Below are 17,583 nucleotides of genomic sequence, written 5' to 3'. Positions count from 1 at the left end.
GCGCGCGTCTCTCCTCGTACCTTTTGTGTTCCAGCTTCTCCAGCTCTTCCCGTTGCTGCCTCTCAATTTCCAACCTAGGCAAGTACACCAATAGCATTTAGCTGCCTTAAAAACAATGATAGGAGACTGGACTCAAACACACACACACTAGAGTATTACTCAACGAGACGGCATGATCACAGAAATGAAGGCTGCAATTGGCATGACTGAAGAGCTTCATACAAAACAGCTATTGAAGCAAGCGCGGCGACGTGCAAAATCATAACAAAAAACAAGACGAGACGATGACGGCTTATGTTAAAAAAACAGAAGTGGCGTCAGGACAAAGTGAAAAAGATGTGTCATGTCTCACGAGCATTGCTTCAACAAAGCAGTGAACATTGAACACTCTGGTCGGGTCTACCTGAGATAGATGGGCCCCTTTTCAGTGAAGAGACTGCCAAGGGAGGGTTCAGAGATACATTAGTTACTGTACTTTTAAAATTAGACTCAATGAAGAGCAATAATTACACAAAGGAGTTAAAACAACACAGCCATAACCGTTACCAACGTTGACTAAATACTGGCTGTGTATTCCTCAGAATATCAATGGTTGCTCTGGACCTACTAATTTCTTAGTTGTTTTTTGTCTATGTGTGCATACCTACCTAGCAGGTACCTAGTTGGTTGTTCTAGGTTTAAAAAAAAAATCCAGTTTAGGTCTAAATTAGGAGTAAGAGCTATGGGAATTACTTGTTGTATTGTACAAAACTGAAAAGAAGACTACGTGCTTCCTCAACAAGGGGTGCTGTAAAACAACAAAACCATTGCATTCTCTGGCAGTTCTGTACAAGTAAAAATGAATCTCTGGCACAACAGATTTTTGGAGAGTTAGTAATAGAATCAATGAAGGCCATACAGTTTGTGTGATGTGGCATTTGTGACGAGCAGCGTTACCAGCTCACATGATTTAGGCTTGAGTCACAGCAATGTTACAGACCTCCTCCAATCCAAAGTAAATATTTTCCCCATTTCCATGTTGAGCTACACCTGTGCCAACTGCCTAGATCGTCATAAAAACTACCACAACACTGATGTCTTTGACTGGGCATTGTAACTTTGTATTTCAGCATAGAAAGTGTCACATTATATTTTTTTTTTTTTTTTTTTTTTTTTTTTTTTACAATCAATCCACTGCTTCAGTCAGTGGTTACGCGGGTGAGCAGCAACGGACATAAGCGAATGTAGGAAAAGGAACGCTTATGAACTCCTGAGGAGGCAGGGGGAACTGCGCAGAGGGAGTTGGGGTGAATCATTCATGCGCAGGAGCATACATTTGACTAATCCCAAACCAGCCCCTTCTGCATACTCCCCATGCACTTCTGGCGATCTGAGAGGAATAAATTAGTATAAGCAATATGGGAATAGCTTCACCTTGCCCTCTTGAGTTTTCGCCATATTGCCTACAGCTATCCAATCCTCTCAGATCTCCACAAGTGCATAGACAGTAGGGGCTAGAGGCCGAGTTGGGATTAGGTGATACATACACCCACGTATACTCACCCTGGGTTGTAGAGCATTACTGTGGAGAGGTTCTCACATGATTTGTTGAGATCGGTCATAGACAGACTAGAGGAGAGCAGTCCACTCTGGGAAAAATTTACAACACACAACAAAGTTCAACGTGACCATTGACCTCATGATGACTCATTGGTCAAGTCGCCGGCATCCTAAAAGGCTTACAGTAAACGTGCCGTTCCACTAGATGGTTATTTCAAATCAAAGTTTATTGGCCGCGTACACAGATTTGCAGATGTTATCGCAGGTGCAGCGAAATGCTTGGCTACATGAATAATAAGCTATATGAGTCATGACTAGAGGTTCGACCGATTATGATTTTTCAACGCCGATACCGATTATTGGAGGACCAAAAAAAAGCTGATACCGATTTTAAAAAAAAATATCGGCCTATTTATTTATATATATATATTTGTAATAATAACAATTACAACAATACTGAATGAACAATGATCACTTTTATTTTAACTTAATATAATACATTACTAAAATCAGTTTACTCTCAAATAAATAATGAAACATGTTCAATATGGTTTAAATAATGCAAAAACAAAGTGTTGGAGAAGGAAGTAAAAGTGCAATATGTGCCATGTAAAAAAGCTAACGTTTAAGTTCCTTGCGCAGAACATGAGAACATGTGGTTCCTTTTAACATGAGTCTTCAATATTCCCAGGTAAGAAGTTTTAGGTTGTAGTAATTATAGGACTATTTCTCTCTATACCATTTGTATTTCATATACCTTAGACTATTGGATGTTCTAATAGGTCCTTTAGTATTGCCAGCCTAATCTCGGGAGTTGATAGGCTTGAAGTCATAAACAGCGCAATACTTGAAGCATTGTGAAGAGCTGCCGGCAAACACAGTAAAGTGCTGTTTGAATGAATGCTTACAAGCCTGTTGCTGCCTACCACTGCTCAGTCAGAATGCTCTATCAAATCATAGACTTAATTATAACATAATAACACACAGAAAGACGAGCCTTAGGTCATTAATATGGTCAAATCCGGAAACTATAATTTCAAAAACAAAACGTTTATTCTTTCAGTGAAATACGGAACCACCCATAAGTCTAAATATTGCACAACCTTCAATGTTATGTCATAATTACGTAAAATTAGTTCGCAACGAGCCAGGCGGCCCAAACTTTTGCATAAACCCTGACTCTGTGTTCAATGAACGCAAGAGAAGTGACACAATTTCCCTAGTTTAATATTGCCTGCTAACATGAATTTATTTTAACTAAATATGCAGGTTTAAAAATATATACTTGTGTATTGATTTTAAGAAAGGCGTTGATGTTTATGGTTAGGTACACATTGGTGCCATGACAGTGCTTTTTTTGCGAATGCGCTTGTTAAAATCACCCATTTGGCGAAGTAGGCTATGATTCAATGATAAATTAACAGGCACCGCATCGATTATATGCAACGCAGGACAGGCTAGATAAACTAGTAATATCGTCAACCATGTGTAGTAAACTAGTGATTATGTTAAGATTGATTGTTTTTTTATTCGTTTAATGCTAGCTAGTATCTTACCTTGGCTCCTTGCTGCTCTCGCATAACAGGTGGTCAGCCTGTCACGCAGTCGCCTCGTGGAGTGCAATGTAATCGGCCATGATCGGTGTCCAAAAATGCCGATTACCGATTGTTATGAAAACTTGTAATTGGCCCTAATTAATCGGCCATTCCGATTAGTCGGTCGACCTCTAGTCATGACTTACTTGATTTAAACCCTTGGGGAGCATAGATCATCCACATATACTAATAATAACAACAACTGATAAATACCGCAACTAATAAGCTTCTTTAAAAGGCCTTTGAGAGAAAGAGCCTTTGGTGTTTACCTTCCTCTTTTCCCTTAGTTTAGCTGCCTCTTTAGGGTGGTTGAAACGGAACATGTTGGTTCTCCCCAGTAGGATAACAGCACCTATCAAACACAATAGAACAATAAACATTGAATAAAGGTAATAAGGAAAAAAATATATATACTACTTCTAAAATGACTAAAGATTAGTAAATGTGGGATTGGGCATTCACAGAACAATCATTGTGTTGGCTGCCGGGAACACACTGTCGTACACGTCGATCCAGAGCATCCCAAATATGCTCAATCTGTGACATGTCTGGTGAGTATGCGGGCCATGGAAGAACTGCGTCATTTTCAGCTTCCAGGAATTGTGTACAGATCCTTGCGACACAGGGCCGTGCATTATGCTGAAACATGTGATGGCAGCGGATGAATGGCACGACAATGGGCCTCAGGATCTCGTCACGGTATCGCTATACATTAAAATTGCCATCAATATAATGCAATTGTGTTTGTTGTCCATACCATATCCCCACCATGGGGCACTCTGTTCACAAAGTTATCAGCAAACCGCTCGACCACACGAAACAATACACAGTTGTGAGGCCGGTTAGACGTACTGCCAAATCCTCTAAAATAACATTGGAGGCAGCATATGGTAGAGAAATTAACATTCAAGTCTCTGGTGGACATTCCTGCAGTCAGCATGCCAATTACACACTCCCTCAAAACTTGAGACATTGGTGGCATTGTGTTGTGTGACAAAACTGCACATTTTAGAGTGGCCTTTTATTGTCCTCAGCACAAGGTGCACCTTTGTAATGATCATGCTATTTAATAAGCTTGTTGATATGCCACACCTGTCAGGTGGATGGATTATCTTGGAAAATGAGAAATGCTCACTAACAGGGATGTAAACAAATTTGTAGAAAACATTTCAGATAAATAAACTTTTCTTTGCATATGGAACATTTCTGGAATCTTATTTTAGCTCATGAAACCAACACTTTAAATGTTGCGTTCATATTTCTGTTCAGTGTATTTACTAACCCTAACACTTACCCTAACCTTAACACTTACCCTAACTCTAACCGTAACCTTAGCAAGCAGTTGCTTAGCAACAGTTTGTTGATAGTAGCGTATGAAAATCCAGACAATCAAAATAAATGTGCAACCAAAAGCGTATACCTTGGTTTAGTGTGGAGGCTTCGGTCACTTGCACTCCATTCACGGAGCACTGGGCCCCATTGAGTGGAACCAGGGTGACGGTGCCGGTCTGGTTCGCAAACATGCAGTGTTCACTCTCCAGGTCCAGCCCATGGAGAACTACAGAGAAGAAAGCGAATGAGAGGGAAAGACAGTGTGTGTGTGAGCGCGCGTGCACGTTTCATTATGAATTGTTTCTTTGTCCTGATTTGTAGCAAAGTATGACAGCGGATAGAGTATGTAACAGAGGCCACTCACCGATGTCCTGAACAGTCGACGCGTCGTCTCGACCAACATATGTCCTGCCCTCCTGAAACAAAAATGAAAGCGATACAGTATGTCAAGTCCACGTAACTTCTATTTAAGTTTAATAGGAGGACAAATTAACTTGTGAAGCAATCTGAGAAAAAAAAAAAAAACTATTTGTAAAAATAACAAAAAAAATTCGCAAATCAACTGTGACTGACCTTTAGATGGTAGAGGATGATGCCAGTACTTAGGAGGTCGTCGTCAATACCAATTAGATGAGGCAACTCCGAATCAAGGACGACACCGATTCCCTCTTTCCTCAGGGCAAGGGTTTCTTCCTGTAAAGACGAGATCAATGGAAGACAGATATTGTCAATCATTATGAATTGATTGAGGTTTCTGACTTATAAGTCAATTAAATTTCACAGCTGACTATAATCTAAAAAGGCATATAACCAGAGTGCTTCTGTGAGCTAAATTGAATTAGACGTTTTATACAAATATATCCCCACTCACCTTGAGAATGTTCTGAGTTTCATTCCACTTGTTAGTCCACTCCTTGGTTAACTCCAACACCTATGACAGAAATAGCACAAAAAAATGTTGGAATATCAAAGATGAGATCACATCACTAACTTGCTGAAAATGCTTGACCTGTTCGTTTATGGATTTGAAGAATAGAACACCGCACTTGCAAAGTGTCGATAGCTTATTTTGGGGAATCGTGTTTATTTTTACTCTAAAAAGAAACAATCCACATGGCCTTACTCTGGCTTCATTCTGGTGTAGTTTCTCCTCCATGCTCAGAGCAGTGGGTGAATCCAGTAGTGCAATCTGAGAAGGATGAAAACCAACCAACAATCAATACATTATTGAATCACACCTCAATACTCCCTAAATCAGCGCGATCTAGTTAGATTAGATGGGACATTTAAAACACAACAAAGTCATAGGCCAGTAGCTGGAAAGGTGGACATGTTCAATTTCAATAAAACATAATGTATTAGTTATGCATTATAAAAATATGCCCATAAATTAACAAAATAAATGTTTGCTATACCCATTTGCATACAATAACAGTTATTACGTAACTTGTAACAGTGTATTGTAGAGCTGTTTTGTTTATGAAATAAATAGACTTGAAGGGACAGAGAAAATGTTGTAGTGGACAGGATAGTTGAGTTCCAATGCCCTAAACCATCACACACACAAAACAAATCAGATCAGTGTGACAAATCCTCCACCTGGTTTCCCTGGACCAATAGGGTCTTCAGCCGGGCGATTTCAGCCCTGAGCTCTCGGATGAGCTTGACGTTGCAGTCCTCGTTGATCGTGGGCTTGTTGATGATGTTCTTGGCGCGGTTGGCGTAGCGCAGAGTGCTCAGCGTCTCGCCGTAGTTGACGTCAGCAGGCGAAATGGCTGCCGCAAACGAGAGCAAAACATCTTTGAAACCTTTGTCGTACTACAAAACACTTTTACATTTGCCGTGTTCTAATGCTGTATCTTTGACTGCAAACATACCACAGATATTTAGCTTATGGCCACTCGCCACACTTAAGAGTCTTATACATAAAGGTCAGCCTTAACAAGTGTTTAGAAAGCCATGTTCTCAAATTCTAGCACCAAGTACACTGGACTAGGAACCCAGAAATGTCTGCAAAGCACATTCATGCTTCCTGCTGTGGTAAAATTGTAAAACAATTGGGGTCCCTATTGTTTTATGGCAAAGACTGCAGATCTCTAGGTAACCTCCCCATCCCGCCCCCCCTGGATCCCTTTCCCCCTGAGCTGAAGAGCCTAATCACATTCTGCACATAATAGGACTGCCAGAGTTAAATCAGTTAACTCAAATTAACTTTGTGTCATTTTAGTGTGTTGAAAATACACTGAAAACATCCAAAATACATAATCTATACAGCTAAAATGTACAATGCCATTTAAAAACATGTTGACTGTAGCTAGGTTTTCATCCAATTGGCAACAGATTTGAATGAGAATATTCTAAAATCCTAAAGCAAAATATGCACATTTTTACACCAGGGGCGTGTTTCCACCAATCAAACTTGTTGCGGATAAAATTAACTTTTTCATTGAAGTTTTCATGCACCGAAAAAAAATCTAAAAGTTCAATGTGTTTCCATCGCATTTTCAACTCGATGGACAGTTCTGTCACAAAAACTGTGGCATTAAATATCAAATGTGCTTACTCCGGTCTTGCAGTTAAATAGCAAATGTGCACATTTTTGAGCAGATGGTGTTAAACTATAGGATAGTCTATCTGTGTTTAGTTTAAATCAAAGCACATATTTTTGTCTAGCGGAACATGCTGTTGAGTTTTGGCCACGTGAGAGAAAAATGCACATTCATGCAAAAATCTCATAAGGTTTTCTTAAAGTAACGTTATACTATCCTATTAGATGATATCTTGCAGACATTGATTAAGCTTTGATCCAACTTAATTAAACGAGCACCATTCGTTTAATAAATAGCCTGTTCTCTATGAGTAAAGCAGAGACTGTGCTTAAAGATATATTCATGAGAATCCAGGGTTCCCCTTATATGCTGAAGTGGACAGGTAAACACCAAGGTTCAGAGTCCGGTGTATCTGGGGCTTTTCAAGGGGAGTATTGGAAACATTTGATTAAATGCAAGACATATTGCATTATTAAGGACTCACTAGCGATCATGATGGTCTTGGAGTTGCCTCCCAGGCTGTCTTTGAGGAGCCACGTTAGCACAGAGTCTCTGTAAGGCACAAACACCTGCTTCTTCTTCAGGTTGGTGTTCACTCCGTCCTGGCTCAGGTCCGCTGGACCAAGACAGGGAAGAGATTTCAGATCAATCAATAAGAAAAATAATTGGCACTTCAGGCAGGCTAGAGCAAACACTCGAAGTATTTGATAGATTTCAAGTTGTATTTGAATTCAGGTCTGATCAATTGGTAACTCAACAGAGAGAAAAAAACTCACAACTCTGCATACTCAGTAAGACATAAGGAGAAAAACAAACAACAAAAGCATATTCAAGCTAAAAGACATAGCCAGATAAGGGTTTTTATTCCATACAAAAAAATATTATGAGACTTGAATGAATATGTCCTCATATCTGCTGTCTCATTGATATTACAGTTGGTATAACAGTGATATAACAGTTACCCACCTAGAGCGGAGATGACATTGCCCAGGGTGACCAGTGACTTGTTGATGTTGCCGCCCTCCTTGAGCCGGACTCCCGTGGAACCGGTGGCGTCCGCTCTCTCGCTGCCCGCCAAGTCCACCAGGTGGATTTTACTGATCGTCTCGCAGGGCATCTCCGTGTCAAACTTAGCCTGGGGAGGAAGGAGAAAACGCGTTAAAAAAAACTGAAGTCTGATGAAGACCTTTGAGTCGAAACGCTGCACTTAAACTGTGGGTGCATTCTACAGTGTATGCATCTATTTTTCCTAGAATGGTTAAGTGCCTCACAGATGCTATTAGTGGCAACCCCTTTAATGGCATTGATTGGCTAGGAGTCCACTCACTTGGTAACTGAATCAGTCCCTAACTAACAAACAAGGACAACTACACTGCGACCCTTGTGCACTGGAGTTGAGCATTCCTGGAGTAGCGGTAGCTAGCCTAGCATTAGCTGTAGCATTAGCTCGCCTAGAGGCCCACCTGGGTGAAGTTGATGGTGAAGATGGCGTGCGAGCGGCTGCTGGTGTCGTTCATGTCCGTGGTGGCCGTGGTGCGGTTGATGTTGCCCGCCTCCATCAGTTCCTCCACGTCGTGATAGTTCTGCACCAAGTGCTTGGACAGGTCTGGGGTCAGATAGGATTAACACATTAGTTCATAATATGGAGACAGACATCCACTGTTTTAATTAGAGGTCGACCGATTAAATCTTCATGGCCGATTAATTAGGGACGATTTCATAACAATTGGTAAACTCCATTTTTGCACACCGATTGTGGCCGATTACATTGCATTCCACGAGGAAACTGCGTGGCAGGCTGACCACCTGTTACGCAAGTACAGCATGGAGCCAAGGTAAGTTGCTAGCTAGCATTAAACTTATCTTATAAAAAAAAATCAATCTTCACTAGTTAACCTAGTAATATCATCAACCATGTGTAGTTAACTAGCTTGTCCTGCGTTGCATATACTCAATGCGTTGCCTGTTCATTTATCATCGAATCACAGCCTACTTGTGATGATTTAACAAAAACGCATTTGCAAAAAAAAGCACAATTTTTGCACGAATGTACCTAACCATAAACATCAATGCCTTTCTTAAAATCAATACACAGAAGTATTTTTTTAAACCTGCATATTTAGTTTTTAAAAATTGATGTTAGCAGGCATCATTAACTAGGGAAATTGTGTTACTTCTCTTACATTTTTTACATTTTAGTCATTTAGCAGACGCTCTTATCCAGAGCGACTTACAGTAGAGTGCATACATTTTATTACAGTTTTACATACTGAGACAAGGATATCCCTACCGGCCAAACCCTCCCTAACCCGGACGACGCTATGCCAATTGTGCGTCGCCCCACGGACCTCCCGGTTGCGGCCGGCTGCGACAGAGCCTGGGCGCGAACCCAGCCCAGCCTGGGCGTGAACCCAGAGACTCTGGTGGCGCAGCTAGCACTGCGATGCAGTGCCCTAGACCACTGCGCCACCCGGGAGGCGCAGTGTTCATTGCACGCAGTGTCAGGGTATATGCAGCAGTTTGGGCTGTCTGGCTCGTTGCGAACTAATTTGCCTGAAATAGCAGCAGGCTCGTAAGCTTTAATTCAAACTTTACTGCATTTGCCAGCAGCTCTTAGCAATGCTTGAAGCACAGGGCTGTTTATGACTTCAAGCCTATCACCTCCTGAGATTAGGCTGGCAATACTATAGTGCCTATTAGAACATCCAATAGTCAAAGGTACATGAAATACAAATGGTATAGAGAGAAATAGTCAACGTGTCATAATTCCTATAATAACTACAACCTAAAACTTCTTAACTGGGAATATTGAAGAACTGGGAATATTGAACCACCAGCTTTCATATGTTCTGAGAAAGGAACTTAAACATCAGCTTTTTTACATGGCACATATTGCAATTTTACTTTCTTCTCCAACACTGTGTTTGCATTATTTAAACCAAATTGAGCATGTTTCATTATTTATTTGACACTAAATAGATTTTATTTATGTATTATATTAAGGTAAAATGAAAAAGTGTTAATTAAGTATTGTTGTAATTGTTATTACAAAGTTATTATTATTAAAATAATAAATAAAATTGGGCGATTAATCTATCGGCTTTTTTTGGTCCTCCAATAATTGGTATTGGCGTTGAAAAATCATAAATCGGTCGACCTCTAGTTTTAATGAGTTTGGGAGCCATCGTTATGGCTGAGACAGGTCTGGGGTCAGATTGGATTAACACAGGGAGTTCATATACAGAGATATCCACTGTTATAATGAGCTTGGGAGCCATCATTCTGCCTTACAGACAGGTGTGGGATCAGTCTTAGAATGAATAGAGAAAATACAGTATGGAAGACCAAATTAGGTCCCTTATGTCCGTATTCATTATGATCCAAAAAGAATAATGTTGTCTTACCTTCCACGTAGGGTCCATCTTTTGGGTGCTCCCTCACCCTCAGGTTGTAGGTTTGGGTAGACTTCCTCCTGAGCAGGTCCCTGACACGTTCATTGTAGATCTCCAGGTAGCTGATGACATTGAGAGGATAAAGAGGTCATTCAGAGGTCAAGTTTAGCCTGATGACATCTACCAATTATTAATAATAATTATTATTATTAAGGGACCCTTTTTGTCATCTCTTGGATGAGTTACGAATTGCTGGAACGTCTATTGATATTTTTATTATATTTAAAAAGTGTCACTATTGAAAAGGAAAGATTCACCCATTTTGAATGTTATATCGTTTTTGTGCATCTCTGAGCGATGTTCTATCGATTCCCGGGGTCATTCAATGTTTTCATGTGTATTGGACCTATTGCCGTTCAAACAGGTAGAAATACAGCCAGTGTATGACGAGTTTTGCATCATATGATGCAAAACGCATCACACCAGCTGTGACAACGTGTTATGAAAGTTATTTAATCTTGAAATCTTTATTGTTGACATGCACAACATTTTGGGACAGTATCAACAGTGGACTAATGCAACAAATACCAACATATTGTTTGAGTTGATTATTCCTTTAAGCTTCTTAATTAATTCTTCAAAAAATTCCAGGGTATGACAATGGACACAGTTTTCTTACCTGACCTCGGTGCGGAAGGAGGCCTCATCCCAACGAGTCATCCCAGCAATCCGGCTGAACAGACCCTCACATATCCGTGGAATGAGACCAGCATCTCCCTGATGAAAAATAAATCCATAGAGCAAACGCTTAATCAAACGCAGACGTTAAGTCTGACAACGATTGACCATGTTCAGTGGCCGTCTGGACTGAGGAAACCTGTTGATATGTTACAGAACAGTTCTTAAAAATAATCCATTACAGGAAAGACTCTAAATATGTCACTTTTGGCTTTAGTCTTTCTCCAAAACAAGAGTCCACAGAGAAAACTGACACTATGAACTTTGTACTTTCCCCTAATCACTTTCCCCAAGACTTGTGAAAGCAAAACTGGACTGTCGGAGCCCTCGTTCGTTACTGTGATATTTGCTCAGGGTCTCCACGACTGATTGAAGTCCCAATAGTCTGATAACAAAAACAGCCCCGTTGAGTAAGCAAATGTGGAAAGTTACAGAAATGTCATGAACAAAGTAGACCCGATTCCTTATCTCCATGTCAGAGAGGCATGATCGTTGTACATTATGCAGTACCAGTCAAAAGTTGACACACCTACTCATTCAAGGGATTTTCTTTATTTTTCTACATGCTTTTCCAATAGTCTTGAAGGAGTTCCCACATATGCTGAGCACTTGTTGACTGCTTTTCCTTCACTCTGCGGTCCAACTCATCCCAAACCATCTCAATTGGGTTGAAGTCGGGTGATTGTGGAGGCCAGGTCATCTGATTCACCACTCTCCCTTTTTAATTACCACCTTTTCTCCCCAATTTTGTGGTATCCAATCGCTAGTAATTACTATCTTGTCTTATCACTACAACTCCCGTACGGGCTCGGGAGAGACGAAGGTCGAAAGCCATGCGTCCTTCGAAGCACAACCCAATCAAGCCGCACTGCTTAACACAGCGCGCCTCCAACCCGGAAGCCAGCCGCACCAATGTGTTGGAGGAAACACTGTGCACCTGGCCCCCTCGGTTAGCGCGCACTGCGCCCGGCCCTCCACAGGAGTCGCTGGAGCGCGATGAGACAAGGATATCCCTACCGGCCAAACCCTCCCTAACCCAGACGACGCTAGGCCAATTGTGCGTCGCCCCACGGACCTCCCGGTCGCGGCCGGCTGCAACAGAGCCTGGGCGCGAACCCAGAGACTCTGGTGGCGCAGCTAGCGCTGCGATGCAGTGCCCTAGACCACTGTGCCACCCGGGAGGCCTACCACTCTCCTTCTTGGTCAAATAGCCCTTACACAGCCTGGAGGTGTGCTTTGGGTCATTATAGTGTTGAAAAACAAATGATAGTGGGACTAAGCGCAAACCAGATGGGATGGCGCATCGCTGCAGAATGCTGTGGTAGCCATGCTGGTTAAGTGTGCCTTAAATTCTAAATAAAATCACTGAGTTCCACCAGCAAAGCACCCCCACTCCTCCATGCTTCACGGTGGGAAATACACATGCGGAGATCATCAGTTCACCTACTCTGCGTCTCACAAAGACACAGCAGTTGGAACCAACAATCTCAAATTTGGACTTATCAAACCAAAGGACATATTTCCACCAGTCTAATGTCCATTGCTCGCGTTTCCTGGCCCAAGCAAGTCTCTTCTTATTGGTTTCCTTTAGTAGTGGTTTCTTCGCAGCAATTCGACCATGAAGGCCTGATTCACGCAGTCTCCTCGGAACAGTTGATGTTGAGATGTGTCTTTTACTTGAACTCTGAAGCATTCATTTTGGCTGCAATCTGAGGTGCAGTTAACTCTAATGAACTTATCCTCTGCAGCAGATCTGGGTAGTCCCTTCCTGTGGTGGTCCACACGAGAGACAGTTTCATCATAGCGCTTGATGGATTTTGCGACTGTACTTGAAGAAACCTTCAAAGTTCTTGAAATTTTCCAGCTTGACTGACCTTCGTGTCTTAAAGTAATGATGGACTGTCGTTTCTCTTTGCTCATTTGAGCTGTTCTTGCCATAATATGGACTTGGTTTTTACCAAATAGGGCTCCTCTGCATACCACCCTTACCTTGTCACAACACAACTGATTGGCCCAAATTCATTAAGAAGGAAAGGAATTCCACAAATTAACTTTTAAGAAGGTACACCTGTTAATTAAAATGCATTCCTTATGAAGCTGGTTGAAAGAATGCCAAGAGTGTGCAAAGCTGTCATCAAGGCAAAGGATGGCTACTTTGAAGAACCTCAAATATAAAATATATTTTAATTTGTTTAACACTTTTTTTGGTTACTACATGATTCCATAGGTGTTATTTCATAGTTGAAGTCTTCACTATTATTCTACAATGTAGAAAATTGTAAAAATAAAGAAAAACCCTGGAATGAGTAGTGGTCCAAACTTTTGATTGGTACTGTATATTTAAACATTCCACAACATTGTGCCCTGCTGAACACAGACCAGTCTTTGACTTGGGAGTAGCAGTGCTTTTTAGATAATAATGAATAAGATTATATAGACAAGGAGGACCTGATCCTAGATCAGCACTCCTACTCCGATATGTTTTATGAACACAGGCCAAGAAAGGGAATGTTAGTCTCACTGGATTTCCCATCATGGTGTAGGACTTCCCCGAGCAGGTCTGGCCGTAGGCGAAGATGCAGGCGTTATAGCCTTGGAACGCAGCCTTGAGGACATCTGAGCCCAGGTCTTTGAACACCTACAAAGGAAGAGGGCAAACATGGGCTTGTTCAAAAAGGTGAAATGTTCAGAGCTTTGGCAAATTGGAATGTAGCTGATATGATTCACAATGACAGGAACTCATTTGTTCCAAACAGTACATTTAGATCTGAATGGTCCGTAAAGTTGCGAACTCCTGAACAGGCCCCAGATCTAACTGGCTAAAACAGATCTCACTGTAGGCAGTCAGTGAAAGAAAGAAACTAGCCAATACAGCACAAACTCAAAAGTATGGAATTTATGCATGCATAATTTTAACACATTTATAACAGTTAACTCATAGGCTGTGTTACTGTACTGACATGATGCCAGGGGTGAAAGTAAGCCGGTAAGATCCAAGGGGTACGCTGTACCGGTTGAACATGAGCCTGTCACAATAATTAAAACAAAGATTCCAAGAAAACTGTAGGCCACTACAATATTATTTATCGTTACCGCATGTCACCCACATGAAAAATTAGCAAACGGACTTGAAAACGTGTGGAATACGCTCCAAAATGCAATGCGGTTGGGCAATAACACAAGAGTGGCTGTGACCGAGATGCACGTGGACAGTGGACGCATCAATTCAGGCTACAAGTGTAAGCCTGATCAAAAAACAAATCACTGAATGTCATTCAGTACATGTCATGAATGTCATTCATGGTGTTTTGTTTTGTTACAGATGTCTTTTTCCATTATTCTAAGTAATTCTGTTTAGGCCTCCAAAAAAAATGTGCGCATGTGAGAAGGTCCTGTACCAGAAATTAAATCTACTTAGAATGATATGATGTATGATGAAATATAATGATTTTATTTTTTTTAAGTTGCACAACAGTAAGTCATATCTTATGTCTGAAGCTTGTGAGTCAACATGTGGACTAGACTAACAGAACATTGGCTAACTGTTTTGACGCAATAAAATTCCATCCATAAAAAAAAAATGTCCTACAAGTTTAAAACATGTAATGACCCCTGAACTGAGGCAAATGTAAGCTGCTTTGACTATAATCTGATTTGGACTAAAAAAAACAGAAAGTGTTAGTCCAGATCATGTTTCAGACCGAAATATGACATTTACCTTTTCTTGAGAGATAAAGGTGTTGCTTTTACTGTCGGCAGAGTCATAGGAGAAGTCATAGGTGAAGGTCTTTTTTCTCTCCCTCATTGAATCGCCAGTAATGCCATCTGGTATCTAATGAAATACAACAATATAGGCTGAAATATACTGTAAACACAAAGCGGAGTGCAATTGTATTTATTTAACTAGGCAAGTCAATTAAGAACAAATTCTTATTTACAATGATGGCCTACCCCGTCCGAACCCTAATCTGTACGACGCTCGGCCAATTGCGCACCGCCCTTTGGGACTCCCAATCACAGCCGGTTGTGATACAGTCTGGAATCGAACCAGGGTCTGTAGTGACGCTACTAGCACTGAGATGTAGTGCCTTAGACCGCTGCGACACTCAGGAGCCCCGGACACGAGGCATGTTCACTGATCATATGTTAAGACCAAATAATTAAATAATTGATAATTAAATAGAACTAGTATTAAAAAATGATATTCCATTTATGCTAAACATCTGCCAAACAGAAAGAAATACAGGCCTAGCTATGGGTTAATTGATTATTATTGTAGAAAGGCTGTTTAAAACTTAAAATTACCCTCAGGTTTGTAATGGTGGTCTTGTCCTCTTTTATTTCAATTATGTTTTTGGCAGTCAAATCCTTCTCCCTGTAAAAATAAAAACATAAAAACGGGTTAATACTTCCAAATAATTAAGTCTTCCCTTTCTGAGCCAAACCATGACGCAACAGAGACAGTGAACCAATGAAGGAGCATCAGAGTAAGAAAATTATTACTTTCAGGTTGTACCAAATTGCAGTACTTTGTGATTCACAAATTGGACCAACAAGAAAAGGTACCGTTACATTAGCAACAAAAGACAACATAGTAAACAAATTTACTGTGACTAATTCATCCATAATGTTGGGCATTGTTATCTTTGTAGAAGACTACATTCTCTCTAAGATGGGGCCGTCTGGGGTCGGGAAGAATGCCCCAACTGAATCCTCTCAGTTCTTATTTGCTTAATTGATCACTAGAACTCTGGAGGAAATGTTTCTTGGTACGACTCTTCCTAGTCCCTCTGTGGAAGTATTCAGTTCAAGCTTTAATTATTAGTGGCCTTTCCAGTAAGACATACTGGAATGAAATAAAACCGCACTTTCTGCTGCCGAACAGATTACCATCAACACGATGCCAACTGGATCAGGTTATACTCTGGGCTGATTGGTCAAAAAAAATGTGTGAAATGTTACTTCCTTCAGAATTCTTCCTTGTTTTTCTACAGGTGCATAGTGCATCTTACTTATTTGGCATCTGTACATCATATTTCACACACCCACATTTAACATAGGTGTGTAGAGTAAGTGGCAGGGTGGTTGTCTTCTGTCATGCAGCTATGTATGTATCCTATTTACCGTTGGAAATAGTTGGTCAGAAAAGTATTAAGGCGTCCCATAATCCCTGGGTGGCTGCCAATACTAACTCCCAATACCGGACACAGCACAGCCATGGTAACTCTAGTTCCTACTCTTCATGATTGTTTTGTTAGTTAAACTTGTTCACCCGTCACCTCGCCAGCTGTCTGCCACCTAAAATAATGTTTGCGTGCCAACATCCAGCCGTTCTTATTGGTGGATTAACAAGAGGGTGTGTGGTGGGCTCGTGTTCCTTTGAGTGTGGTCGGCATTTACATCCCAAATGCTGTATCCCTTAACATTTTGGAAGAGACAGTTATGGCAACGTCAGTGTTTGTTATGACATATATTAAGAAGCAGTGTTCCTGCAACATGGCCAGTCATATGATGCCAGACAAATTAGAGTGCATTAAACTGTAAGAAGTTCGAACTGGTTACAATGTATCACAGTGAATCAGTGTCCAGCCGGGCGCCTCTCTTAAAATGAAACATTATAACCATTAGTAACAACAATAGCATAATTTGGCCGTTTTTGTTTGTTTAGCATGTTTTTTTGCTTTACTTACCGTCTGTTCATAGGCCTGAGCCGGACAACTACCCGCAACGATGCCATTGCACATCCCCTTTCTGTCTGCTTCACCTGCTACTAGATCCAGATGTCCTTGAAAGGCACAACCAAATAGTGTTAAGTACAAATAAATGTGGCAAGCGCGTTTCAGTATCTTGAGTCTGTGTCCAGTTCCCTCTGTACCTGCCGACCGGTTGCACACAGAGCCAATGTTACTTTCAAAAGAAGAGCGCTAGCTACTTGTGCTCCCTCCTGAGACTTGAGCGTGCACTTTATATTAGCCTGCTATCATTACCGTCACAGAAAAATAATCAAACTCAACTCACAAAGTGTCATCAGCTAGTAAATCACAAAGCTGATACGAGTTCTCCGAGAGGACAAAATACATTCGTGGGGAAAATAGTTACACTCCTGTACAGACGATGGCGGTAGAGAACTCTTGATGAACCGAAGAAGAACCAGGAACCAGCGCGCACATTTACTTCCTGTTTTTTCTGGAAAGTGTGTAGACAGAGGTGAGCTCAAACAGTCAGTTTGCAAACATATAAATGTTGATCTGTTTAATCTGTACATGTGTCTGGTCAGTAGCACCAGCTATCAGTTCGAGGTGATGAAGCTTATTAGAATTGTTAACTAGCTAGCTAAGGCACGGTTAGCGTGCCTCACCGTTTCATTTACTGTACTAGCTAGCCAGTAGTAGCTACAGCTAGCTAGCAAGCTAAAGTTCCCAGTTAATGTTTGCGATG

At 41.1% G+C, this 17,583-nt stretch overlaps 1 protein-coding gene across 7 annotated transcripts in view; it reads right to left on the bottom strand.

Annotated features, from left to right (window-relative positions):
* Positions 1-17,342, bottom strand: part of LOC129838699 (kinesin-like protein KIF16B) — a 31,562-nt gene extending 14,220 nt beyond the window's left edge. For 2 of the 7 annotated variants that reach the window (XM_055905881.1, XM_055905865.1), the window contains exons 1-19: positions 16,836-17,341; positions 15,451-15,520; positions 14,864-14,977; positions 13,667-13,783; positions 11,087-11,184; positions 10,420-10,529; positions 8,479-8,621; positions 7,982-8,150; positions 7,500-7,631; positions 6,066-6,241; positions 5,590-5,655; positions 5,338-5,397; positions 5,040-5,159; positions 4,831-4,882; positions 4,555-4,692; positions 3,404-3,486; positions 1,543-1,628; positions 404-436; positions 21-74 (exon numbers count right to left, since the gene is read on the bottom strand). In XM_055905881.1, the coding sequence (XP_055761856.1) occupies positions 21-74; positions 404-436; positions 1,543-1,628; positions 3,404-3,486; positions 4,555-4,692; positions 4,831-4,882; positions 5,040-5,159; positions 5,338-5,397; positions 5,590-5,655; positions 6,066-6,241; positions 7,500-7,631; positions 7,982-8,150; positions 8,479-8,621; positions 10,420-10,529; positions 11,087-11,184; positions 13,667-13,783; positions 14,864-14,977; positions 15,451-15,520; positions 16,836-16,882 (1,868 nt within the window). In that variant the 5' untranslated portion in view covers positions 16,883-17,341. Of the gene's footprint in view, positions 1-20; positions 75-403; positions 437-1,542; positions 1,629-3,403; positions 3,487-4,554; positions 4,693-4,830; positions 4,883-5,039; positions 5,160-5,337; positions 5,398-5,589; positions 5,656-6,065; positions 6,242-7,499; positions 7,632-7,981; positions 8,151-8,478; positions 8,622-10,419; positions 10,530-11,086; positions 11,185-13,666; positions 13,784-14,863; positions 14,978-15,450; positions 15,521-16,835 lie in introns of all 7 variants that reach the window. The other 5 variants (XM_055905857.1, XM_055905847.1, XM_055905840.1 and 2 more) reach the window with 5 other exon arrangements.
* Between the last annotated feature and the right edge of the window lie 241 nt (positions 17,343-17,583).

The sequence above is a fragment of the Salvelinus fontinalis genome, chromosome 3 (assembly GCF_029448725.1).
Source record: "Salvelinus fontinalis isolate EN_2023a chromosome 3, ASM2944872v1, whole genome shotgun sequence".
NCBI classification, from domain to species: domain Eukaryota; kingdom Metazoa; phylum Chordata; class Actinopteri; order Salmoniformes; family Salmonidae; genus Salvelinus; species Salvelinus fontinalis.
Note: the sequence above shows the minus strand (reverse complement) of the source record. Positions and strands in the feature narration are given on the sequence as shown.